The sequence below is a fragment of the Fringilla coelebs genome (assembly GCF_963513975.1).
Source record: "Fringilla coelebs genome assembly, chromosome: 13".
Lineage (NCBI taxonomy): Eukaryota > Metazoa > Chordata > Aves > Passeriformes > Fringillidae > Fringilla > Fringilla coelebs.
In genome coordinates this window covers 7,413,936-7,441,821 of record NC_140039.1, presented here as the reverse complement: position 1 = coordinate 7,441,821, position 27,886 = coordinate 7,413,936, and the positions used below count along the sequence as shown (strand labels likewise).

At 47.9% G+C, this 27,886-nt stretch overlaps 1 protein-coding gene across 1 annotated transcript; it reads right to left on the bottom strand.

Moving 5' to 3' along the window:
- Window positions 1–46: 46 nt before the first annotated feature.
- NT5DC2 (5'-nucleotidase domain containing 2) lies at window positions 47–27,810 on the bottom strand. The gene is made up of 14 exons (XM_084214622.1): window positions 27,461–27,810; window positions 20,169–20,353; window positions 19,376–19,450; window positions 17,549–17,604; window positions 15,737–15,830; window positions 12,007–12,135; window positions 9,206–9,266; window positions 8,848–8,950; window positions 8,262–8,363; window positions 6,954–7,035; window positions 3,803–3,889; window positions 3,240–3,380; window positions 2,956–3,020; window positions 47–2,547 (listed from the first exon to the last, which is right to left on the bottom strand). The coding sequence occupies exons 1-14, from the start codon at window positions 27,702–27,704 to the stop codon at window positions 2,286–2,288; spliced, it is 1,686 nt and encodes a 561-aa protein (XP_084070748.1). The 5' UTR covers window positions 27,705–27,810; the 3' UTR covers window positions 47–2,285.
- Window positions 27,811–27,886: the final 76 nt, after the last annotated feature.

Below are 27,886 nucleotides of genomic sequence, written 5' to 3'. Positions count from 1 at the left end.
CCTCGTGGCCCCGCCCCTGCCTGTTATAGCCCCGTACGAGGTGGTGCCTGCCCAAACCTCCAGCACCCAGAGCCCAGTTCAGCCGTCCCAGGGACGTACGGCCCTCACTGTTCACGTGCAGCATTCCCCGGGGCCCGCCGGACCTCGCGCCCGTGCCCTCACCCTGCCCCGTAGTCAGGTACGAGTCTCGTCAGTCACCACCCCGAACACGCTTTGGGCACACCTTTCCAGGTGCCCCCGGCCTGCACGGCCGCTCTAAGGGCGCCACCGCTCCGTGCTGATCGCCCCAGCCTGGCTCTTCAGCCCAGGCTGCCCTTGGTCGTGCCCCCAGGGCAGGCAGAGGAGCCCCGCGAGCGCAGTGAGCAGGTTAGTCAGTTAGTGACACATGCTGCAGACGTTTATTGAGCTACACACTACACACAGCACAAAGACAAGTGCCACATGCACCTACTACCGGTGTTTGATTAGAGTAGCCACGTTAACAGATTGTCCAAGCCACTGAGTTGAGCACAAGGCATCTTGAAAGTGTGCGACAGGCGGGCACATGGCACAAAGACAAGGCAGTGACACACACGTGACAGACTGACAGACCAGCCTGGCACAGCACTGGGGAGGAACAGGTAGGAGAAGAGAGAGAGAGAGAGAGAGAGTGTGTGTGTGTGTGTGTGTGTGTGTGTGTGTGACTCCCTGAGGGCTGCTGAACACGCAGCACTTTTCTCTGAGTCACAGGTCCTGGCACAGGGTCCTCCTCACCACCCCAGTTCCTCTCCCTCAGCTGCCCCCACACTGACACACCCAGCCCCTACAGCCATCACCATGGCCCAGTGCTCACATGCCCCTGGTGCCCAGCTCCCTCCAAACCCACAGCCCTTGTCCACCCTGCAGTCAGTCACTCAGCTCCTCTGTGCCTGCTCACTGCCAGGCCCTCCTTCCTCTGTCCCCTCAGCACTGACTGCCCCTGAGCAAGCTGGCACTGTCACCCTTGTTGCCATCTGCAAATGGTGCAGCAGTGAGGGGAGGAGGACGACCAAGGCAATCACCACCCCTTCATCCTATAGCCATCACTTCCCCCACACCAACCAGCTTTCTGAGGGCGTGAGCTCCTGGCTCTTAGGGCCAACCAGTATCACAGTGGCACAAACTCCCAACACCTCCTTTCCACCCCCGTTGCCCTCTGCCCCTCTCCAACACCCTGCATGGCCCTGGGACAATCTGAAGCCTGGGCAGGACCAGCAAGGCCCTGGGCCAGTGCAGAGCCCACTTTCTGCACCTCACATCCTAAACCAGCTCTCACCTTCCTGGGCCTCCTGCCTGTCACCCTTGTCCCATCCTATAGGCTCTGGCATCACTATTAGCATCTCTTTGGTCTTCCTCCTGCTGAGGAGGCACCACAGGGCTTTGTCTGGCCACGCTCCCCACGGCACTTCACACTCACCCCCTCCCCAAACATCCTCATGTGCCCCTCCAGCCACCTTAGGCCACATCTCAGTAAGCACAGATTAAATGTCACCACCTCTGCTGCCAGCCCTGCACCTTACCTGAAGGGCTGAAACACACTGAACACGTCCCTCTGCAGCTCACAGCAGACCACACCACATCAATTGCCAAAGTACTGATGTCATGTGGGACCAAAGCCCAAAATACCAACAGTCTATACCTTCAAATACCTTAAGCTTTCTCAAAAAGTAGTCATGTTCCCAGACAGTAACTTTGAGACCCTGTGACCTACTCTCACACCCAAGGCTTGCACATCCTGCCCAGTGACCCAGCAGAGTCGCCAGCTGCACAGAGCAGTCTGGTGGGGAGCTGGACAGGTAATGCTGCTGCTGCTTTGTCATGTGATGCACGCACTGATGGGCTTGAGTAGATGCCCAGCTGGCAGCCCTGACCCTCCCTGTCCATTTGCAGTCACTCATGCTGCAGTCCCAGGCTATGGGGGCAGCTATAGACCTGACACACCTTGTCACACCTCCCGTGGGTTGTTGTCACCAAGCACTGGAGAGGTGGAGCTCCATGCCTGAGCCACATGTCTGGGCACAGAGCAGGGAGGGAGAGTGTCCCACCACCAGCACTGGTCCCTCCATCTCACCTACTCCTAGAGAGGACTCCCTGCACAAGCACCCATCCTCTGTCCAGCCTGCAATGCACTTCAGGGAAAGGGATGGAGCCAGTGAAGGGAGGAAATAAACACACCATCTGCACACATACGCAAGTGTCAAACGCCCTTTAGTGGTAGACAGAGGTGCTGCCCCGGCCGTGCTGCTGCTGCCTGCAGTACCTGCCCTTCACCGGATGTGCACCATCTCCTCCAGGAAGGGGGTTTTCATGCAGCCCGTGCAGAGCTGATCCATCCAGAGCGGGGCCTCGTGCTGCAGAGGGGTGCGCCGCGGGTAGAAGGTGAAATTCACGTCGTAGTTGAGCAGGCAGCTGATGGAAGCCATGTAGATATCAGAGAAGCGCACCAGCCGGCGGGAGAAGTACGTGGGGTTGTGGAAGGTGCGGAAGATGCTTCCAAACTGGGGGTTGAACAGGTTCTTCGTCAGAGACCTGAGAACAAAGAGATGGAGCTAAAACTGTGGTCATAGATTCTTCCCACTCCCTTAGCCCTGGGCTACTCCACTCCCTGGACATTGGAGGCTCACCCCAAGTACACCCTCCCGAGGCTGTGGTGCAGGCCCTGTGCAGTGAGACTGATGAATATTCAGTGCACTCTTACTCCACCTGTTACGAGGCCCACCAGCCCCTCCCAGCACTCCCCGTTCCCATCCTGCCTTCAAAGCAGTCCAACCTCCTAGGCTGCAGGACTGCACTGCTGCATGGCCCCCACCTAGAGGCAAGTGACAGCAGGCAGGACCAGAGTCCAGCAGCTGCAGCAGCATTGTCCCCAAAGCAGGTTAGAAAACAGGGCCTTGGAGCCCCGAAGAGACTTCACAAGTGAGGGGGGAAAATGCTCACCTGATCTCCTGCCGTTCCTTCATCCACTCCAGCAGTACTTGCTTAGACTCTGCATCCTGATACATCTGCAAAGACGGCAGTAGAGAAAGCATCACAGCCATCAGTCCTGCAGGCCATACCTGAGTTTGTAACTCACAAACCCAGAGCCCACTGCACCAGGAGGAGGATGAGATATTTTTGAGAACCAGGCAAGATGGTACATCCCCTCCATCCCCATGCTAAACCCAAAATTCAGGCTCAGAAGGCAGCATATAAGGTGTCCTGCTCAGCCAGGAGCTGTTTACCTGCATTCTCTCCAGCAGCCCTGTCAAAGCCTGCTGCCAGGTCAGGGAGTGCATGTACTGCTCCGTGTTTATGATCCGGATCTCCGTCTCCAGCTCAGGAACGATGGCTCCAGTCCTCCAGCCATGACGCAGCATGAGGTCCTGGAGGTCAGGGTGAAAAAACAACTAAGAATTCAACATAAAGACTGAAAGCCAAACACAACCCTGGTTCCTTGAAGAGTGGGTTTGTTCCCATTTCTCATTCTCAAGGGACAGCCATCCGTGGCCAGTGCCAATAACAACTATCTCCTGGTCACTAGGATCAGTTGCATGAAGCACCTAGAAAGGTGGGATCAATACAAACTGCTCTCAAATTCACACTTTATCCACAGAAAGTACTTCAGGAGCCTTTTCTCCAGTGCTTGTCTCTGTCTGACAGCAGTGGGGAAGCCTGTGTGTCCTGTTGTGGGGAGGAACAGCCAGCACAGCCCTGAGCACTCAGAGCAGGCCGTGCCTTATGTCCAGCCCCAGCAGCCGTGTGGGATTGCTCCCAGCCCACTGGAGGGCAGAGCCATTTCACTCACCGCAAGGTCACTGTACAGATGGTCACCAAAGTAGAGCACTTTGGATCCACGCCAGCCCGTCAGCCTCAGGAAATCAAAGAGGTTGCCCTGCAAGTGACAGGAGCACAGAGTGAAACATGGGTACCTTACCCCAGGCAGGTGTGAGCACTCTCATGGGGGGTCAGCCTGCTGTCTGCCCCATCACCTACACACAGGGCTTCCTGTCCTTCCTCACCTCACTTCACTTTTTTCCCGTGTGACAATTCTCTGTACATCCCTCAGCTTTTTCTATAACCTTAAAAAAGGCAAAGAGTCTTCCAAAGAGTTTTTGCAAACAGGGAATTCAGGGCAAGTTCTGTGGTCTAGGGAACAGCAAGTCAAGAAGACAACATGCTCTAAAAAGGCAACAGAAGGAGGCAATTTAGAGGCCAAGAAATGCCTAAATTAGAAAAGCCTGAGGATGGGCAGAAAGAACCCCTGGTTTAGAAGTTGTGGTTCTCAGGTGATAATGATTTCACCTCACAGGGTGCACCAGAGGGAAGATGAGCACTGCCAGGCAAGGCTTCTGGAGCTGTTCTACATCCCTGACCACCATCCCAACCCCAAAGATTAACACCACCCCCATGTCCACAGGAATTGTTTAACCAAGCCGAAAAGCCAGGCAGCTTGCACAGATTCACAGCTGAGTAAAACAAACCAAACCCCAAAGCACCAGCTAAAGCACAGCACCAAGCAGCTTTCAAGGCTTTCCAAACATCCATGCATGCACAGAAGGCACTTCAGGGCCTACCCTTCCATCTCCACACAAGTTTTCCACATGAGTCACGAAAACAAAACCCACTAGGAAAGGAAATGGGCCCATCAATGCCAGCAGAGCAGCACAAGCAGTCACTGTGAACCTGTGAGGCAGCAATCCCTCTGGCCAGTCTCTAGTGGCAGGAGGGAGCCAGCACCCCCAGCCACCAGCCCCAGCCTGGCCAGAAAGCCCCCAAACACAAGGCAGCCCCCCAGCAGCCACTGGCAGCTTGCTGAATGCACAGCTAAGGCTGCCCAGGACCAGGCTGCTGAGCCTTTTGTTCCTGCAGCATCCCTGGAGCTGAGCAGACTTCCCTTAACAGCACAGAAACAGGACCAGGCAGCCCCTGCACTTCTTGGACACAACCTTGCTGCTGCCCACATGAGGCCTGCTCAGAAAGCCACTGGCAGAGAAGGAAATGGAGCACAGCCTTGGAAGGAGCAGAGTCCTCTTGCTGTGCTCCAGTCACCTCAAACAGCAATGGACCTGACAGCCAGGAAACTTGTGCTTGGAGCTCCAAGGAGCCACAGACCTGTTCTGAGATCTCCAGGTCCTGCCTTCCTTTCCCCCAAGATCACAGATCTGGAGAGGGAAGGGAGTACAAACTTGGCACATACAGAAAATACCACATCTGTTGGAACAGAGGGACTAGAGGGCATCACTCCCACTTCCCAGTCCCTAAGGAAAAACACCAGTCCCTCAGGTCCCATTCATGGGATACCCACAGGAAAAAACTGCCACCCAGCCCTGCTTCAGGGGACAACAACGGCTCAGAGGCCTCTGGCAACATCCCCAGCACAGCAAGGTCCATGGCCACTAACACTTGCCAGAAAGAAGCATATTGTGATGTTCCAAGAAACCAAAAATCCTGGAGACAGGGTGGGCTACAACCAGGACACACACTCTGTCACACCCCAAGAATCACAGCTAGGCAACAATCTTAATGCAGTCGGATAAACATGACAGTGGGGAAGAACTGGACAGGAGCCCAAAATCCTACCCAGCCCTCATAAAAAACCTTCCTCCCTCATATTTTCCCTTTCTCAGTGCACCATTCACTTGGGTGAGCAACCCGTGGCCACAAGACATAGGTGGGTCAAGAGCAGGATTTAATGCAGCAATGAGTGAGGTGTGCCCTTTCTCCTGAGGGAGCTGTAACCCACTGGGAATGAGCTCTACTTGCATGTTCCCAGCTCTGAGCTGTTGGCAGAGGATGGGACACCAGCCCAGCACTTTGGCAGACCCACTAGACAGAGGTTTCCCAACAGACTACTCAAGGACATGACCTACTCTGCTACAATGGGTCAGGTCCCAGCTAATTGACTGAAATCTCACTAACAGCTTCTTCCCGTGGGATTGGACAGCTCAAATAACCAAGAACAAACCGTCCTAAAGCCAGAGGCAACTTGTCTCAGGGGACAGACCAGCTGCAAGGACAACATCCAGGGCAGCAAGATCACCAGAGCTGCAGCTCATCTTTGGACATGCCGGTCCTTCCAGAAGGGGAGAATCAGGAGCCAGGCTTTATAGTCTCTGATACTTTGTACCCTATTGGATCACCCTTGTTTCTTTATTCCTTATTTCTTTATTCTACACAAATCCACTTTTTCCAACCTTATGCAGAAGAATTTGGAGTGAGGTGTGGAAGATCGTTTCATTCACAACAGGTTTCAGAGTTGTGCCTTTTAGCCTCAACTACCACTCTGGAGAGCCCCTCCAGGACAAGAGTTTCAGGACCAGGACAGTCAGAAGAGCTGAGGGAAGAGTGCACAGTTGGCCACGCTGGACCATGTCAGAGCAGAGCTCCCAGGATGAAGGTTTCATTGTACCTGGAGGCAGGGGACATTCACTGGCCCCTCCCACACATCCAGGGGATGTTTCCCTACCACCCCATCTCACACAAACAGGGCAGCAGCAGGGACAACCCAGCCTGGCACAGGTAACTCAGCACAGGTTCCCCTGGGCAGACAGCAACTACCCCACACCTTAAGTTACCTGGCCCTGCTCTGCCTTTTCCCACTTGCCTCTGTCCTTCCATCCTTAGTGCCAAGCCCATGCTGAAAGCATTCTGGGGGACAGTGTCCTACCAGGCCAGCGAGAGCTCCTGGGGACAGGGCACCTCCCACTGCCCACAGCCAGCACAGCCCAGAGTGTGTCCTCTTACAAACACCTCCAGCGACACAGATGCTCTTTCCAAGGACTTCTGTGTTCTACTTTTCAAACACCAACCATGAACAAGTGTCCCACAACAGAACCCATCATTTCCCCTCACCCTGACCAAGCAGATTGTCCTGTTTTCCCAGTGATTTCCAAAACTGTAGGTGTGTTATAAGTCCCCACCATTTCAGACTCCTGCTTGCACCCCCTTCACTTTACCTCTTTGTAGATCTTTCCCTTCTCCAGCTGGTTTATTTTGTCCCACTGCAGTGAGCCTTTATCATCCAGTTTTCGAAAAGGTCTGGGAAAAAACAGGGGGAGATGTCAACTTCTTTTGATTTTTGGTGATTGTTACCCAGCAACCAGAACATTTGAATCACAAAACTTGTTTACCTATGTAAGAACTTAAAATAAAAGCTCTATATGAGTTCTAAGTGACCTTCTGGGCCTTCTGCACTATTTTCTCAGGGGAAGAGAAAGTATGAAAGGGAAATACCTTTCCAAAATGCTTCCATTGACTGTAAACATTTAATGTCAAAATCCCTAACAATTCTTATTGCTTTCAAATACAGAGAGGAAGAAAATAACCATAATAACTCCTTCTGAGATGCCAAGGCCAAGAAGGCTTTGCCATGAAACACTCTGTGTGCTCTTTCAACCTGGCTATGCCCCAGCCCAACAGAGACCATGGAATGTCCTAATAGGGTAAAGCAAGTCTGCAGAGAGAATGGAAAGCAGCCCCCATGCTGAGTTCACCAGGTGAACTGAGCTGTCTCCTGTTTTCCTGAGGACTTGCCATGACATTCTCCACTCCATGAGTGGATCTAAGGCACCAGACAGCTGTAGATTTTATTTCCAAGAGGGCCAGATCCTCATAGCTCCAAGCTGTGCTTGTAAAGCACTTCCCCTGCAGCGCATGAAGAAAACCTTTACCAGGCCAGCACAGCTTATAAAGCCATTCCATAGGTTTACTCCAGCATATGCCAACGGTGTGGGTAGTGAGAGAGGAAAATACACACAAGGAAAAAACAGACCAATCCCCTAACTAAGCAGACACAAGTACCCAAAGCAAAGAAGCCAAAGAGCAAAGTAAGGACAGCAGCCTGTCTGTTGGCAGCTCCTAACTGACCACAAAACTCAGCTGCCACATACAAAGGCTTCCAGAACTGCCAGTTCCCAAACACGTATCCAATACAAACAAGATCACAAAAAACCTCAAAAAACAAACCACACAGATTTTTGCTGTGGGGAAAAGGAAAGATTTTGTCACACTCTCAGGACAAGAAATGGCCATCTCTCATGCTAGTTTTAAAAACACGTTTTCTGCTTGGCTCTACACGTTCTATCCACTTACTCCCAGACTGGTCAATTCCTGCCTCCTCAGAGGGTACCTGAGAGATCACTGTAAGGCTGAATACCTCCTGGAGCTAGGCTATGCTTAGCAAACCCCTGCTTTCTGGCAGGCCAGAGGAGCAGCTCCCTGAGGGAGGGGGCCCAAGGCCAGGCAGGGCTGCCCTGCACACGTACTTCCGCCGGTCCGTGAAGAAGTTGGGCTTGTCCGCCTGCACAATGACCATGTCGAATAAGTCCCGCCAGTTCTTGCCAACCATGTGCTTCATTCCTTTGTCCCTAAGGGCAAAGGAACAGAAAAATTAACAGATCCAGTACTCTTTTTTCACCCCAACACTGCATCTTTACAACAGTGTGCCCTAAATTCACTCTTATTTCAGTAACAGAGAAGAAAACAGATTTGCAAACCCCCCAAGGCTGCCTCATTGTATGAAGTATTGATGCTGTGCTTTGTTTCAAGCTGTCACACGCTTTCTTCTGCAACGCTGGAAGCCCAGGGAAGTCTGTGATACAGCAAACGCTGCTAGAGGCAACAGAAAGTGTCAGCTCTCTTATGTTGTGGCCAGCCACAGCCTTGTAACTTCTCCAAAAAGTGAAATCAATGCTGTGCTGCAATATTTACCACAAACAGTTCCCAGAGAGCTCCATGACTACTGCCACAAAACCCTGTCCCGTACAAATTCCAGGCACTCAGAGGAGGGAGTGCCCTGCACAGCTCTTGCTGTGCCATGGTGACCCACTGATGAGCAGTAATGGTACTCACACAAAGCTAAAGGGGCTGTTTGTGATGAGGAACAGCTTCTTCTTGTGGTTCACCAGGCGGTTTAGTACGGCATAGATTTCGTCCCCGTGCAGGATATACTGTTCTGTACCCGAATGAAACACACAGCATCCATCAGAACACTTTGGCATAAGTCATGACCACATTTCTATAAACCAAACCAAACCTAGCCCATATACCACTAAAGATGCAAAAGGTCAGAGTTAGATCCCCCTCAGGCAGGCAGGCAATGAACCACCATGGTGACAAAGTGTCCTTCCTCATCCCCAGCAGTTCTGCCTAAAGAGCAAGACTGAGGAAGGGACAAGTGAATTTGGCACCAGAGCTCTATTTAACTCACCCATATCTTTTTCAATCCATTTGTACATCACTCCTTTCACATGAACATCTCTAATTGCATCCTAAAGAAAAGAGCAGGGGGGAAAATGTTTCAGTTTTACAACATGGCATTCCTGTTTCCCAGCATGCAAACCTATTGCCACCACTGAGGACCAAGGCAGTAATGATACATCCCCTCCTTGCTGAATGAACAAAAGCTCATCACTGCAAAGCAGCAGAGCCTGCCCAGCAAGGCTCACCAAGATGCCTGAAGAAGAACAGGGTGGCTGGCTCAGCTGATGTAGTGTAAGAGGGCAAACCTCAAAACTTATCTATGGAAACACAAGCTCCTTCCTGCTCTTGGAAACAAGCACATGTTACCCCACTGGTTCCAAGGCAATAGAGACTGTGCCACTCCAAAACCATTTACTGTCCCAGCACTGTACTGTCTCAGACACCAGGTGGCTTTTCTTCCCCCTGTGCCTGTGGAAGCTCTGCCAGGTATGGCCCAAAGGATGGGAGTGTGGCCAGGGTGAACAGCACCAGAGGGGAGCACCTGTGACCCCAAGTGCTCCCCACAAGCCAAGGAGGCCCACAGCTCCTAGCCCTGGGTGACCAGTGTGCACAGGCAGAGCAGAAGCTCCCACTAACAGGGTGGCACAAAACACAGCTGGGAGGGAAGCAAGTTAAAACAGATGTTGTCAAGGGCATCCAAATATTCTTTATTTTCCAGGCCAGAAGCCAAGATATAGCACAGTTTTAGACACACCCAACTGAGATTCTCCACAAGTCTCCATCCAGCAAGATATGCCAGACCCACAAAACCATTTCCAGAGCAGCAACACAGTTTGCAGTGCTTGCACATGCAAATGCTTGTTTGAACAGCACCATTTTCATCCCTGACAATTCACACAGGTAAACAATTGCTGCCTTTCCCCAGGACCCTTAAATTCCTATTACACTGTGTGTACCCCTTCAGGAGCTGCCCTTTCAGACTGAGTCCCACACTCACCACTGACATCACTACAGTAACACTTGCCACACAGTCAACTGCTGTCATGGCAATGCTGGGGAAACCTCCTCATGACCCCAAAAAAATTTCTTCAGAGCCGGAGAGAACCACAATTTACAGCTTAAAAGGGGATGATGAAGGTGGAGGCATAACCACCTCAAAATGGAGTTTTATGAGCTTCTTTCCACCGTGTGGATTTGAAGGGCAAAAAGGCAGAGGTCATATCTCATTGGCTTATTGGAAGGAATCTGAAAAGAGGGCAGGAGCTCTGACAAGAAAACAGCTTGTGTCAAAACTACCTTTGCAGAGAAGAAAAATTTCAGTGTGCTCTTTCCCTCTAAACTCTTGCCCTCCAAAAAATCAAAAGAAGAAGAAAAGAAAAAGGAAAACTATGTGTCTGCAGGTAAAGTCTTGGAGCCTTGGTAGGCATCAAACAGAGCTCAAAAAAAATGCCTCCAAGGGGAAGCAGGGTAAACTGTACATTCTTACTCTCAAATAGGAAGTGACCAAACTGGTGAGACAGAACTACTTTAATTACATGTCAGCTTCAGCCTATGCCATACCCCAGGGTCTGCCCTTTTGACTCAGTGCAGTGCCCGTAGCACTTAGCCTGCTCCCAAGCACACAGGCTGCATCAGCAGTACCACCAAGAGTTACAGCAGGGTGTCAGGCTAAGCCTGTGCTGTCCTGACAGCTGGGCTGTGCAAGTCCTGCACAGAAAGATCTCTGTGCTCGTGTTCACAAAGCATTTATTTGCACTTGAACTTGGGCACTGCAAAGGGATAAGTTTTGCAAAAATGTTTGTTTATCCTCTTTGTACAGGAAAAAAGCAAGAACTCTTCTGGTGAGAGCACGTGATAGTCCCTAGTTTCAATTAGAGATTTCAGGCATTGCCACAGATTTTCTGCCATAGCTCTCTTCTTTGCCTACTTTAGTTGTTCCTCAGGGATGACCACATTCTCCACCAAAAACACAAAACCAGGATTAGCACTCAGGAGTCTGAGGGCTGGACCACACCAGTTGCCCTGCATTGGACATGTATCAGCTGTGGCAACCATCCCCCTCCTCTCAAGATTTCAATTAGGAACACATCCATTTGATCTCAAAAGAAGATACTTTAATCTCTCAGAAGATACTCTTCACAAAAGGCCTCAGGAGTCAGCTGTATCCCCTCTTCACATTTTCCCCACCCCAAGAGAAAAAACAACACCCAACACCCTTGAAACATGTTAAGGTCTTGTGGGAAATGGGCTGGCAGGTTCCTATCAAGGACCTACAGAAGGCCAGGACACACAGCTGACAGGTGGATCCTTATCCCAAGGCAGCAGCACAGACTTGGAGCCCCATTTCCCTCCCAGAACTGAACAGCCAGTGGGTGAACCTAAGATTCCCACAAGGTACCAATCAAAAACCCTTCTCCATGGAAAAAGGATTGCAATAAGGAAAACATGTTGTCTGTCAGCATAAGTCACTCAGAGCAGCAATCTCAAGCACTTACATCTTTGTATACAGCATTCACTAAGAAGTTAAACAGCCCCAACAATGCTGATAATCCCATGGAAGGACCTTCAGCCTAAGCAGCCTAGGCACTCCTACACGAGATACACCAGAAACACCAGCTCTGTAGTACAGACAGAGCCCAAACATGTTCTGAAAACACAGCTTTGAATATTCCCTGGTAATGCTTTGATCTAAAGGGACAACAGAGCTGTCATATCAAGCTGGTCCCTGCAAACCTCTTGGGTTTAGGTGCTGCAGAGCTCACAGCTCTGATGTGGTGTGAGTTGTGGGGCAGTTGACATTTCACTTACAGATATGTCTTTGTAGAGATGCACCTGGTCAAACTCAATGCCATGAGTGATGAAGTAATCAATGACTGAAGAGAGCAATGTCATTTCAGGAAGGGAAAAAATGTCCATAAACTGCTTAAGTGATGGACCCTGGAAAGCAAAAATGAAAGGGAGGCATTAGACTGAAAATACTGGAAAAAAAATAGTAAAGCCAACAAAAAAACTCATATTACCCAGCATCATCTGAAATACATTCCAGGCTAATAAAAACACTAGTGTGGGAAATCCCAGTCACTCAGCAAGCAGCCCTCTCTTCTCAACCAAAACACCAACCTTGAAGAGAGAGAAGTGTCTCCTTCACATAAATCTTTACACAAACCCAGCATCATTAATACCACATGGTGAAGATGGAAGAAGCAGGGAGTTGGTCCCATGTATTTTTATTTCAACCTCTGCTTCCCCCTGGACTCTTGGCATTAATACAGGTGCCAACAGACAATGCTCTGCTACAGCAGCAGACAGAGGCCTTGCTGAAGATGCCACATTGCTCATCTTAACCAGGCTACACAGGGCACCAAGCTGCTCAAACCACATTCAGAGAGATTTCACAAGGCAGTGTAAGAATCACTCCAACAAGCCTTTTGTCAATGCCTGTCTGTCACTAGAGAAAGCCCAGAGGAAAAAGAACTCCAGTCCACCAGCAGTCAAGTGGAAATGGACAATTACATCCTGACCAAGGAATAACTCCCCCTGCTTTATGCAGAGCTGCAGCTCTCACCCACATTTGCTGTTATTGCCTATCAATCACAAACCTATCAGCAGGCCAAGAGCCAACTTTGGCCCCAGAGAGGCTTTCCAGTAAAATAAACATTGTTTATTCTGTACATACCACCTGTGCAGAGGACTGCAGTGAGTCTGCCTTGCAAGATGAAGCTGGGGATCAATTTTTTCATTTTCCATTGATAAAGTTCCAGACCAGAATAGTGACAATTGCTAAGGTTCCGTGTACAGAAAGTAGCTTGGGAAGCACACAGACCTCCCCATGACCTGGTCACCAGCAGTGCCTTGGCAATCCAGGTCCATCATGTCTGTGCATGAGCATTGAGCAATCCAGGACTGATAGCTGTAAAGCTGAAATACTGTAGGATAGTACTGGCCCATTTCAGAAAGTGTTTATCTGAGCTGTGTGACAGACATGAAAGCAGCATCCAGAAACCACAGAAGGTGCAGATGTGAGAAGCTGATAGGGCCCCTGCTGCCTAATGCTGCCTGCTGCCTAGTGTGGCCCTGTCATGCCAGGATGTGTAACAAGAGAACATCTCCCATTTAGTCTGGCTGGGTAAGGGTGGCAGGAGACCAGCCCTGTCTAAAGGCAACACCTGGGGCAATGCAAATTGGGGTCAAAAGGGCAAAGGAATAACAAACAGCATTTTGCTTGAGGTGTATTACCAAAAAAATGCTGCAATCAAAAGCTATGTGGGTATGCTGAGGGTTATATAACTTCCATCCACCCAGCACAGGACAATTTCACCTACAGCAGAAGACAACACAAAGGGCCACATACCACACACAGTGGTGCTCCTTAGGATACTCACTGACTCCTTCCAACACTTCTGTCCATTTTGATGTCTGGTAGCTAAGGGAATATTTCTCCCATAGCAAACCCAAAAGTTTCTGTAAACAGCCTTCATCTTTTTTTCCTGTTCAGAGATTCTGGGAAAGAAGCAAGAGGGACAAAGACAGGCAGTTCCTACTGAAATAACTAGGTATGGGATCTAGCAGAACGCAGCAGAGCAACGACCTGTCCTGCCTCTCAATACCTGAAGTACAGAGGAGAGAGGTAAATGTTCAGTGCTAACAGCAAAGATATACCTTGTCAACTCTGATTTCATACAGTTGAAATTTTTGTGCCTTGTCTCATTTTTTACAGGGCAAGTCCAACCTCTCCCAATTCTCTTTAATGGCCTTGACTTCCTTAGGCAGACATAGTGACAGGAGTCGTGACAGAAATTGGACTGTGCTTTCAGAATGTTACATGTGCTTTTTCTACAACTCCCTTGAAATCTCCATCTTAATTACAGGCCATCACATGTAAAGCCACACCAGCTGCACTGTTGAACCTTGGGAAAGATCTGTGCCCACCTACTGCAGGTGTTGGGATGCTGGCAGCTGTCCACACACTCCTGCTAACAGAGAACCAGGAAAACACTGAAGGGATTTATTTAAGTATTTAAGTAAATACTTCAGTATTTACACACTTCAGCCATATCAGTCCCACTTCTCTTGTTGCCTGTTGGCAACCTTCCTGTTGCTCATACAGCAACATCAGCATGGCAGACTGAGGAGAACAAATCAAAGACCCCTCCTAAAGGCTCACTCCCCACCAGTTCACTGCACCTATTCACACCAGCAGTCATCACAACCCTTCTTTCACCTTTCTGACTAATGTGGGAAAATATGTCCCACTCAGTGGCACAGGCTGAGCAGACATTGCTGAATGCAAATGCTATTAATTGTAAATCCTTTTGTTCTCTTTGGGATCCACCTATTAGTTCATGGAGTCTATCACATTACTAGGAGAAGAGCTTCACCTCTTCACAAAGACTAAGCTGATGTCTCTACTTCTGTAGCCAAATTTTTCAATACCATGTACAGGAAAGAAGAAAGCACTTGGTACATACAAAGCACAGAAAAGCACCTCAGCATAAGCACCTGGTCCTCCAGAAGGCCACAACTTGAAGCAGGTTTAATGTTTACAATTATTTACAAAGAAAGATGAAATCAGCTCAAGTTTGGCAGGAGTGAGGAGAATTGCACAGGAGAAGGCCAATCAAGGCCAGTTTATAGACAGATCAAATTCTAAACAAAAATGTCCTATTTCAAAGCTGGAAACATCACTGAGCTATAAACAGAATATATACTTATCCAGAAAGCAACCACTCATTAATTGTTCCCAAGAGAGAAAGAGAAAAATCAAGCAGTGACCTTGCTGGAGACTTCACAGAGCAGACTCACAGGGGTATTACAGAGGAAGTGTGCCCTTCTCCTTCCAGCTTCCCCTAAGGCACCGGAACTGAGGCAAGAAACAAAGCAGTTCTGGAAGAAGGGATGTGAAAGGTCCTGCTTGGCCACTGCCCCACAAGAGACACTCAAGGAAGAAAAATCTCTCCTAACTTCCTCTAGGTTCAGGCAACCAGAGGATTTTTACAGCTCCTACAAACAGAAGGTCAGTATTTTACTATCCCTACACTCATGGACTACAACCATATAAATAATTTCCCTTGAGCAGTTCTGACAGAGTGTGGAGGGAGATCCTTAACATGAAGGGAAAAAAACCTTACCCAAAACCAAAGAGAGAAAGGCATTGCAAGCACCCTACTGCTGCTACCCACAGAGACCTCCTCCCCAACAGCTCACTGCAAACATGAGCACTGCAGGCTGCCGGGGTAGCTTGGGAGTTGGATTTGGCCAAGAAACAAGCAGGGAACATCTCCCTATCAGTCTTCAAAGCCATTCAGCTCTAGGCCAATAGCCCTGGTATTTAAAAATGCTTTGCAGATGTCTTTCAGATGCTAAACTGCTAAATAACCTCTGGGGCATATTCCCACTAGAACAAAAACACACACTGCAGCTCACTGGGGACCAGCCTTTCCAAGGGAGGCTGCAGTCATTTACATGCGCATACAATTCCCTCTGTTTTCCAAGCTGTTCAAAGAGCTGCTGCATCCCAGCAGCCAAGGGCTTACAATACCTTGCCGTAGAAGTCACTCATCTGGTACAGGGGGATGTGCTGTGTACCACCGTAGAGCTCGATCACCTCTTCATCAGGCACCGGTTTGAGCCCTCTAGACACAAAACAACACAGTTTGTCAACAATCACCAGTCTGAGCAGTGCTACAAACAGTGGGGAAAAACAGGACAGGGCAAACAGACTCTTTCCTAAAACTCAAAAATTCCTCCTGCTCAAAAGAGACAGGCAGAGAGCCCAACAGCTCTACAGATTCACACAAAATCTTTCCCAAGACATTCCTCAGATACCTCTTTTGCTCCTACAAGTTAATTGAGGGGCTTTATCCACATTCCAGCAGAGTCCAGCCAGAGGCTTCTCTCTGTCTGCTGTCAATTTGCTGACAGGACTGCCCCACCAAATCAGCCCCAGGACCTGACTTGGGCAGCACTGGGTAACTAACTTAGTTTGGAGATGTTGTTTCCATGAAACACATCACCTTTAATGAAAGGGTGTAGGAAAAGGCTTCCTGAAAACAGGGTTTCCTTCTATTCAGTTTTCCTAAACAGAACAAGATCTTGACACTAAGACCATTGAACAGAGAAGGCTGTTTTTCTCAAAAACACCAAAGCCAGGAGTATGGCTGATCTGTGTAGTTCATAACATCAGGTTATCTGACTGCTGCAGGTTTTGCCTCTTGCACAATTTTGATGACTCTTTGCTCAAGCAGTCAGCAACTTTCCCTTTCTCCATTTCTACTCAGTTATGACACAGCATTTAAGAAGTTAAATGCTGCCTCAGTTGTGCACAACAGCAAAGGAAGGTTTAGAAGGACTCTCCAAAAAAGATAGTTACAAAAGGACACTAGGGAAAAGAAAAATTAAAATGTGTTTTCACTAAAAATCTCTTTATGAAGCTGAAGTAAAATATGGAGCAGTACAAACTGCTGGTCCCCTCCCCCCCAAGCTGGCACTCAAAGAAGCCAATTCTCTCTGGTTATGAAACTCCCTTCTTAATATTCTTAGAGTGTTTACTGTAACTAAAGCTTAACAGCAAAAAGGCAGAGATCAAGAGAAAAAAAACCACATTGGCTTCCATGCTTGGGAAATAAAACATCGGATTTACAGGAGGTTTGCTATTGATATTTATAAATTACTACTTCTTACACACCAGCCCCACTCCTCTTTGGAGCAAGGTGTTTTCTCAGTCTCCAGTCTCACAACTCATAGGAGAAGAATTTGCTCTGCACTGTTTCAGCCACTTATTCCAAAGCATACCCAGCTCTTTTTGGAGAACTAAAGGAAAAATAGGACAATCTGGGATGTAAAGTGAGGCCAGATTCTGATGCATTATTACTCTATTGGCATGTCTATGTTGCTTTAAGATGTAATTTGCACACCCAGATCACTCTCCAAGGCACAGCAGAGCGCTGCTGGGACAAACTCCTGCCTGGAAAAGACAGGCCCGTGTTGAGCCACGAACAGAAGAGCCCTTCCCTATTGGCTCTGTTTGCTCTCAGGTGTTAACCCAGCCATGCTGTAGCTGCAGCTGAAACACCAGGCAGTGTACGTGACCAGATGTGCTATTAACCATTACAAAAAAGCTCCAGGTCTTCCCACCCACACCTGGCTTGAAATGCTTGAGAAAAAATAACTCCTTGCAATTATATGCCAGGTAAGCATTTGAAGCAAGAGCAAACAGGATGAGCCAGACAAGACTGTGCTCTGCTCAGGAAAGAAGCAGAACAACATATGCCATGAACATACACTGAGATGTAGAAATCCACTTTTTTTGCATATATAAGCATTTAGAAAGTGATTTTCAGAACTGACAGACCTATATGCAGTCCCCAGCTGAACATAATGGAAAGCATCGATCTTCATGAGGAGACTCTGTGACAAGGGATAGATATTTACTGTTAGAACTCAGTTATTGTTAAAATTTACACTGAAACCTTATTCAAGTTTAAAGTTCCACACAAATGACATTCAGAAAATAAAGTTCAGTATGAGCATCCCACTTCTATGCAGTTTAGACAGCACTTATTCTCCAGCTACTTTTAGACACACTTATTCATACTGTGACTCTTTATTGGCCTCTCTGGCAAAAGACCATCCTTCTATGAGCCAAAGTCTGTTACACCCCAGTTTGTAGACAGGGATGCAGTTGAAAACAGGGACAATATTTCTGTGATTCAAGACAATATATTCTTATCTGCCTTCAAGAAAACACACATTCCAAAGGAGCTTTGTGTGCACAAATCTATTTCCCCCCACCTTTATCTCAAGCAGAACAAAGTGGGCAAATTTTAGTTCAGAGCACAGCAGCACTCAGTCATTTTTCTCACATGAGAGCTCTCCCCTCCCCAGCAGACATTGAAGGAAAGATGTTCAGGAGCACACCAGGCTGCTAACAGACACTCCCCTAATCATGAGCCATCCTTCTCCATCCATCATTCTGAAGCTGTAACACAAGTCCTTGGGATGGAAAGCAGCCTCACACTAAACCCACATCACTCCACAGCTCGCACCAGGAACGTGGCATTGAACTTCTTCCATCAGGATCCCATATCAGTGCATGTTGTTACACTGTGGGCAGACCTCCAAGTAATCTGTGAGGAGTGCATGTAAATGTGCTGAAAGTTTTACTTAGACAGGCATAACCCAGATTTCTGTGTTTTTTGCAAACTCTGATCCTGAGAAAAGAGAGTTCTCTACTTTCCACTCACTCAAAGGGTGCTTTGCTTGGCCAGGCCACTCACCCGTGTTTCTCAGATACAGCAGCCAAAGATTTAAACAGAGAAAGAACCTTCAGTTTCCCACAGATCTACTTCTTACTTTGTAAAGCCAGAGGCATGAGTGGTCTGCTGCCATGCTGTCTCCACAGATAGGACAAAAGACAGAAAATCTCTATAGTTTTTTCCTTCATTCTCCTTTTTCCCTCCTGCTGGAGGACACCACACACACTCCAGCCTGCACTGCCTGCTTCTCTGAATTCACTCAAACTCAACGTACAAGAAAGCTACTTTGGTGAAGCAACTTTCTCTGCTGCGCTCCCACCTGACTGCCCGGCTGCAGCAGCCAGCATGACACAACTGGGCATCAGGGAATCAGGCCAAAGCACTGAAAAGGGTTAAAGCTAATGCCTGCACTCTGCTGCCTGAGTTCTTAAGAAGTATGCATCTCAAGTAGCTTGGATCTTATTCCAGGCAGTCCTATTATTCGGGGTGGGGGGTGGGGAAGGCTTCCTAAAGCATTCTCCTGACAAGTCATTTCTATTATTAGAGTAAGACTTATGCCTCTGCTCCTGGCAAGTACTTGTAGATGCAGGACTGAGTTTTGTTGTTTAAATTTCCTGGAAGACAGAAATGATCACATAAACAAGCTCAGTTTTCTATTAATTAGCCTGTGCAATGGATTGACTTTTAAATTGGCAAGGCTGTTTACCAGAGGCCTTTGCTAGAATGCCCCATTCTGCTAGAGGCCAGGCTGGCACAATAGACATCTTTCTTTGGGGAAGAACACAAGCAGTGAAAAGCCCAGCCAGACAGACTCACTGGTCATTTGGTGACAGATGTTATTGCAAGCAATGACATAAAGTATTTCCACTAAAAACATAACAGAGCAAAACAAAGCCCAGGAGAGTGAACTTTGTACAGCTTACCTTTTGTACATCATAGTGAAGTCCACGTATGGCAAACCCTGGAATGTAGTCATACTTCCCAAGCCCTTCTGGATACTGGGAAGACAAACAGCGACATCATTAGAGCATAAGCACTGGATAATCAACAAAGTCATTTCACCTGAGGTCATTTAGTCCTGCCTAATTTTACCCCTTCAGCAAAGAAAGTGGATGAATTGAGTAATACAAAGGGACCAGGATACCCAAAACTAGTTTTTCTCATGCAAGGGACAGTAGTGAAAAAGCACCAGGTTCACTGAGGCAGTGAGGACACTTCTTGTAATCTTTGCATATATTTGGCAAAGATTGGTACTGCAGAGCCCCTCTAAACAGAAAGGCACGATGAGAAAAAATGCATAAGCAGTCACCCATTGCAAACAGAGTGTCTGTTCTGGGACATGCTCTAGGGCATCATCCCATCGACCAGCATATTCCAAGTCCTGCACAGCTTCAGTGTTGGCCCATGATTTATGTTCAGGCACCATGTGCACCTCCAACCAGCAATCCTGTAGGCATTATTTCCATAATTGAGTACAGCTGACCAGGATTTTTTACACTAAGGTTCCTACTCCACGTTTATAAAACCTCAGGAATGTACATCATGTTAAATAATCTCAAAGGAAATTAATTCTGCAATCAAAGATTGTGAAATATTAAGTTTATCTCAATAAATCAAGTAATTGACATGTGTGCACAATGCCTGCACAAGCATGTCTGGGGCATTGCAAAGACAGCAGCAAGCTTAATTGAGTGGAAACTCTTAGCACCTCATTACCTTGAATTGTTCTATTAGGATGTTTCTGGCAGTGTTGAAAATCATGGAGTGTAGTAAATTAGAATACTGTGCTAATGTGTAATCGTAGTCAAAGCCATAGATCTCCACATCTCCCAGGCTGATCTCATTGTTAGCATAGATGGCAGCGGGGTTGAGGAGATTGCAGACTCCTGGTGGAAGGAGATCTAAAAGAAGGGAAAGGGGAGAAGTTAGAGAAACTGAGAGCATCACTGAAGTTTAGACTTTTTGTTCTGGACCTGACAGCAGCTGGAAATGCCACACAGCAGCAGCAAAGAGCACAGAGCTGCTGTGGAAGGCTGCTGCCGTTTGCTCACTCGAATAATGTCCCCGTGAAAAAACACACTGTGAAACCTCTGGCTGCACCTGGAGATAATGCTGTCTGACCATCTGCACAGCCAGACCGACCTTTGGTGTCAGGAAGCTGCAAAACAATGCCCCCTGGTCTCTGGTCTACATGAAGAAAAGCAGACCCGAGGTTTTGAAGTGTCAAATTTCTATCTCAGAGCAGCTGCAGTTTCTGCAGGCTTCAGTGTGAAAGGCAGCTGTGATAAATCACCAGAAAAATACACACCCCTCACTTACAACTCACACAAGCAAACAGGCTCTTGAAAAAGTCCAGATTACTCCAAATCAGAAATTTTGAGGCTTGTCTTTTGGCATTTTTTGTTTCTCAAAGAGGCAACCAGACTTCACAGAGAACTCCTGCAAATACCATTAGGACTTTTAAAATTTTTGTATTAATTGGCAGGAAAAACCAAAGTACAAACACCTGCATCTAAAAAATACCCCACACTAAGTTATGCTCCTGTAGCATGCAATGCTGATAGCAGCAAGTGATCTGCTTTCCTCTGATAAACAGCTGTGGACACAGCTCAGTCCTCCCATGTGGTTTGTCACTGCAAAGCAGAGTCACTGTTCAAGGTGCTTGGGAATAACACTTTTCTCCCCAGACCACTGAGAAAATGGGGTTAAGTGACCAAGCAGCTAAACTACCTGGATATAGATCCCTTCCCAGAGCCAGTGCAGAGAGGAGAGCTTTCGCTCCACTGCAATGGGGGAGGCAGGAACAGATCTTCCCACAGGCTTCCCTCTCCATGAGAACTGTCCCTTGCAAGAAAGGGCAATAAAAATAGTTCTTTGTAGGGGGTTGCCTGGTCACAACCACACTGGGGGACAGAGGGTAAGGAGATATTTCCTCCCTCCTCAAAGATGGGTAATTTTCTCTTTGAATGATTAAAGAGCAGGCATTTTCCAGATCCTAGCCAGCATCAGTGGGTAGGATTTTTTCTTTTCCTACCTTAACTTTTGGCATTTAGCAAGGACCCCTGTCCTGGTTCTTTACTGCTTCCTTGCTATAAAACCAAGTTCCATCTGTGTCTAGGACAAAAAATACATTATTAGAAAGAGATATCAGCCCTTCCCAATAAAGACTTTGTCTGGAATTATAACAGAAATTAGGAAAAAAGCTGAAGTTCTTTGGTGATCTCTAATTCAGAGAAGTAACCAAAGAAATAGATTCAAATATTTCAAAATGTTTCTTTTGCAGGGAAAAAAAAAATCACTGTTACAAAGCATACCCTTCCTTCTCTCCTAAGTGACTTCCATTTGGCCTTCAAATACAATTCACCAGATCATGTGGCAAGGAATCACTAGAAAATAAAGCGGTGTATTAAGGCAGGAGGGCTGACTTACTGGCTACACACCAGGAACAAATGCTCTCTGTCAGGGCTCAGCTGGTGGCAAAGTTCCAGGAAGAGGCTTAGGAGAGAGGATGCAATCCAAGTACTTTCCATTGAGATTTTAAAAGATGGGAAATGTAAATAGGATTCAGATTATCACAACTTTCATACTTTCATCATAAATGCTCTTTGCACCATAAATAAACAGAGTTCCACTTCCTAGCCTCACCCCCAGTCAACTTGTGGAAAGACCTTTTCCTAAGCTTACACTGGGATTTGCTGGGTGTTATTTTTCTCCCTCACAAGAAAAATGATGACACAACCTTAATCATATCTCAGGGGAAATGTGCAGGGCTTTCCTCTTCTATTAAAGCACTTTTTTCTTTTTATGATCAATGTACCCAACTTGCTGCTACAGTGTCCCTACAGAGAGGTCAAGCTCTTTCAACATTCCTCTTTTGCTAATGTACGCAGGACCATACATTTTGATAGCCTGAGAGCATCACAAAATACCATTGCCTGAACCCCACCTCTCTTTTCACAGAAGAAGAGAGAATCTTCTAGATTCAACCACACACGCCAGCCACAACTTTTGCAAAAATATCAGGAAAAACTAAGGGAGCAGTATGATTTTGTAACAAGGAGAGAGCAGTCTGAGCTTCACCAAGCAAGTCCTATCTGTGATCGGAAGCATAAGCAGTTACTGTGCCACAGCACAGCTTATGAAGTACATTTAGACCCAGAGAGTGAAGCAATGCTCCTCCCTGCCAGCCTCAAAGGTACAGAGCCTCTCTGCTGTCCTCTGACAGCTTCTTGCCCAGGTCCTTTTTCCCCACTCACATTTTGTCATTCACTTACACAGCATATTCTCTCTTACCCCCTAAGGGCTGAAAAAAGATGCACACACCAGCCAAAATGATTTACACCCACTGGCTCACACACAACATTCCCTATATTCACTTCCCCAAGCACCACACATCTCCTTGTTGTGTTTCCTATTCCACATCACTCACAACTTGCAGCTTGCTCTGTCCCCCCCATCATCCTACATCTTGAATTTACGGTAATTTCAAAGTCACTGCTCTTCTGGGAAGGAGGAAATCTCTGTGGTTCAGTCTAGAGATCCATGATGCACATTTGTCTCAGTGTAAATGTCCTTTTGCAGCACCCTCCTCAACAGAGCTGCAGGTCTCCATCTCCTCAAACTCATGCAGTCTCCAGGCAGGTTCCAACTACAGCAGGGAAAAGACAACCTGGGAGCACACACATAAAATCAGCTTCAATACCAGAGTCCAAACATGCCTCAGGGTTACTGAGCCAGGTTTCAAGAAGCTTGGTTTTAATTGTGTTTGTTTGGGGGTTTGGTTTGCTTTTTTGTGGTGCTTTGTTTGGATGTTTTTCAAAGATATCCTCCTGGGTGGTTACCAATCCTTAGTGCTTAATCAAGTCCTGGGCTGCAGGCTTGGGCGCTGCTGCTGCTCTGCTGACGCTCTGCACGTAATCTGCCAGGGATCTTTGTCTCAGATTTCCTGGCAATTGTCAAATCAAAACAAACAGACACCTACCAGAAGCTCATGAAGATGCCATTTTTCAAGAATCACAGCTTTTGCTTTTCTCCTTTGCCAAGACACCATAACAAATTGCTGGACAGATATGATAAATTAAAGAAAACAACCACACAAAACAAAATGAGGACCAGTTTTGGTTATTAAAAAAGACTAGTTGGGATTATTATTCTTTCTGTCTGGGTCCTAACTAGAAAGGCAGACAATATCAGTTAGTCACTGCCTACTCAGCACTTCACCCAGGAAGTCTGATCTGAGGGAGAAGCAGCATGAGCACATGGGAGGACGGTGTGGAAAAAGTTGCTCTTGCAGTGGATGCAGCCCCAGGAATCTGCCTGCTTGCACAATTGGCTCCTGTTTGCAACTCAGACAGATTTTAGGGAAGTGCCTGCATGTCCACAGCACATGATGAAATTCAGCAGCAAAGGCAGACCACAAGAAAGTGTGTTTGATCTCGTGCATCGCTTACACCTGGTTGTAAATGCAAAGTAAACACACAATATCTCCTTCATTTTCCCACTGTGAGAACCTGGGCAGCTGCTGAAATCAGTGTCTCCATGAGGGCCCAGGTGTCTCTTCCCAGGCAATAACCCACATTGTTAGAAAGCAATAACCCTCAATCCCCAACAGGAGGGCAGAGATGGAAACAAAAGCAGGTAATTAACTGTAAGTAGACACTAGAGACGCCGTCTGGCCCCTTCTGATGTGAAAAACGCTCTGGGCAGGAGGTGCCAAGCACGTCTCCTGCTTTTCTGAGCTCCCGGGGTGCCAACAGCATCCTGCAGGAAACCCTCCTGTTCTCTCAGCCTCAGATCCAGCATGTTGGTGAAGAATAATACACAAACAAGGCAACTCACCCGTGTGTCTCACACCCTTTGTACTCCCAGAAGTTCAACCCAGCAGACATCTGCACTAATTTCTTCATAAGACACGCAGGGAAAAGAAGGGCACAGAGAAGCAGATGGCCATCATCCTCCACATCCTTCATGAATCAAAAAGTTTCCCTTGTTCACACTAAGTTGCTTTCTAAAGACAAACTGCCAGTTTTCCTCCCTTCCAAGTTCCCCTTTATCCTTTTGAAGTGTTGTTTTGTGCCATTTCCTGCAAAGCACTCCCACCAGCCAAAGCAGATCCTTCTACCAATAGGGTAGGAAGGGAAAAATATTATCTAAAGACCATTTAATTTCATAGGAACCACGTTAAAAGACCTTGGATTTTTATGCTATTATGCCTAAATATTTTGGGACTTCCGGCCAATGAAATCTACGTTAACTAAAAGCAACATTAAAAATATAATTTCATTCCAAAATTACATATTTAAACTATACAAAGGCACTAGAGAAATGCTACAAAAGTTCTTCACAAGAAAAAAATGGGTTATAGCCAAGAAAGCAAAATTGACAAGTTTACATAACTGGTCATTCTTCCAGTTCTGGCTGTTCTCACACTTAACCCTGCTCAAACTTGACATGCAGAGGCAAGAAGTTTGCAGGTATTGTAAAGTTCTGTAGAAAAGCTGAGTTAGTGTAGCCACTGTTTACAGATTTGGAACACCTAGGAAAAAACAAACACTTGCTTATAGCCAAAGCATCACTGGCTTTGCTGTCCCAATGTTTCCTAGAGTACAAAAATTCAAAGCTTACTGAGAGAGCTTATCAGCCTTCCTTGACATTTATCAGATCAGAAAACAGCAAGTCTTGCTCAACCCTATCTCTCTGATTACTGTGAATGTACCTTTCCTTTTGGCAGAAGAAAAAAAAAAGCACAGTAAGTGCCTCAAATTTTTAGCCTCAAGTTTTTACAGGTAATGAAATTTGGTCATAAGTCAGTGTTGCGATAGGCAGGGGGGATAATGAAGAGAATGGTTTCTCTCGAGAGGAAGTTTTACCTCAGAGGCACTCTCTGTGTAGCTGCGTTGTGCTGTCATTTATATCACCCCACTCCAGCCTGGCAGAGCACAGATGTCTTTATACAGAGTTGGGAACTCCTTGTGCCTCTCCTCTGGCCCCAAACCTGCACCACCACTGAGCTCCACTGCACAGAACCTCGTCCTGCACGTCCTGCCCTGTCCAACTCAGTCAGCATTTATGGTGCAGAAATGAAACAGCGCTCCATGGAGCTGGTGCTAAGCAAGGGCTGGGCAGAAAACACACCAGGAATTCTCCAGGCAGAGACTCTCTCCAAACCAGTGACAGTCACTGACAACAAAGGACAAGGGACCGCACAAAGGTGGTGTTTCAGAGGGGGAAGGAGAAGAGGCACCACAGGAGTCTGCCCAAACTCAGTGCTGGGCAATACTGGGAAGCCAAGCACAGACATTCACCTTCACACCAGGGTTAGAAACCAAGCCCGAAGGAACAGACTGATGCCACGTTCTGCACAACTGCTCAGTCATCAAAGCAACAATTAAAACTTGGACCAACTCTGTCTCTTCCTGACAAGGTTTGAATAACAGCACAGTCTTGAAATTTTAGTTTGGGGAGATACTCTTTGAACAAAGGCCTTATTCAACATATCTGATGGCTTCCTGAAGGTTTGTGAAGAGTCTGCTCTGTAACACTTGGGCTACTTCACCTGACTTCATTTGGCATTTACCCCTGGTGATTATTGCTCCACCTCAATTAAAAACTGCATCTCTTGCATCACAACAGAGTTATGCGAACACAAACTTCACAGTCTCACATAGCAAACCAAGCATTCTGCCAAAGACCGTGACACAGCCTATTAGCACACATCTGCATTTATGGTTTCAACACCATTATGGAAAAGAAAATAATGCCTTTGAGGATAGCAAGGGCCAAACAGCAATACAAGCATTGTAAATTGGAATTTCTTTCAAGCTGTGGGGCTAAAACCACAACTCAGTCTTGGAGGGTATTATCAAAGCCCCAGTCCTCTGTCAGCATCCTGAACTGCCTTCAACAGCGCTGGGAAAGCAGATCCCATCCTGGAATGCAGCAGCCTGAGCACCTAATGGATCAGCAGCCAATTCCTTTTTGTGCATCATAAAGAACTCAGATTTGATGTCAAATCCAGTGGACTGGAAGATGGGGGAGGAAGGAATGACAGACCTTGTCGATCTCAGAACAGGGAGAAAGTTCTTCCAGATGCCTGGGGCTGACTGCTCTCCTTATCCAAGCCCTTAAGTAAACAAAAGCTAACAGCGAGTTCTGTAAGAGCAGGCACAAACTCCCTTCCTAGCTCTCTGCAGTGCTTACCTTCAGCATTCCAAGAATCAAGAAACCAACAGGAAAAAGTTTCCTACCCTCATGTCATTAAAGCTATTTTTAGGAGAGTTTAATACAGTGGAGGTCTGCTGCTGCCAAAAAGACCACAATCCTGTTTTACACACAGACAGACTTGGCGAGCAGCCTGAGTTTTTGCCTCACTTGGCAAGATTTCAAAGGACCCGACAGAGCCAGGTAACTTCTTGGTCAGAGAAGCAAAAACTCACTCCTGAGCAAAAGTGTGACACATGTGGAACACAAACTGAGCTCAGGACCAGGACCCGTCCCCGGAGCTGCAGCATCAGCACTCTCCAGGCTCACCCCTGTGCCAGTGGCGACTCAGACTCGTCACCCCTTCACTCAGCATCGCCATCTATTTATCCGAATCTAACGCGATTCCGTGTGCCAGCAAAGGCAAACTGGAGAAAAAGGCAACAAGCCCTTCATTTAGACCATTTGCCACGACAATGCCGACGATGGCTAGTTATGAAAAGTCCCATGTACCCTGCATCTCCTGCAGCGCTGAGTGCAGACGGGGAATCTGCACAGAAGGAAGCCCAGGGTAGGGAGAGGAAGATCAAGACCAGATTTCAATGAAATAAAACCAACCCAGAGACCCGCGGGCCACGGAAGATGTGGATGGCATGGCCGGCTAGAAAGGCTCCTAACGCGGCATCTGCAGAGCAGGGGCACATCCCCAGGGCTGCGGGGCGAGGGAAGGCACCGAGATGCGAAGCGGAGAAAGGAGAGGGAAAAAAAGAACGGAAAGGCCGGCCCGGCAGGACGTGGCAGCCCCTTACCGTAGACCAGCTTCTTCATCTCGTGGTACCTGGCCCACAGGTAGGTCTTGGTGTCGGCACCCTCGGCCGGGACGGGCTGGCCGCCGACTCTGCCGGGGGCAGCCGGGTGCTGCTCCCGGGGCTGCCCGTGTCCTCCGTCCCCGGTGGCTTTGTGCCGGCAGCTCTGGCAGGACACAGCCACGGCGAGGAGCCGGGGGGCCGCGCCGCCGCCCCTCCGCAGCGCCGCCGAGCCCAGCGCCGCCATGGCCCCGCCGGACGCCGCAGCCTCGGGGCGCCGCACACCACCGGGGCTGCTCCGCACACTGCCGGGACCGCTCCGCTGCGCTCCCGGCCCGCGGCGGCACCGGCGGGCGGACAATCCCCGGGGCTCGGGGCCCCGCCCACAGGGGCCGGACGGGGCCCGGGGGGCGGGGCTGGAGCCTCACG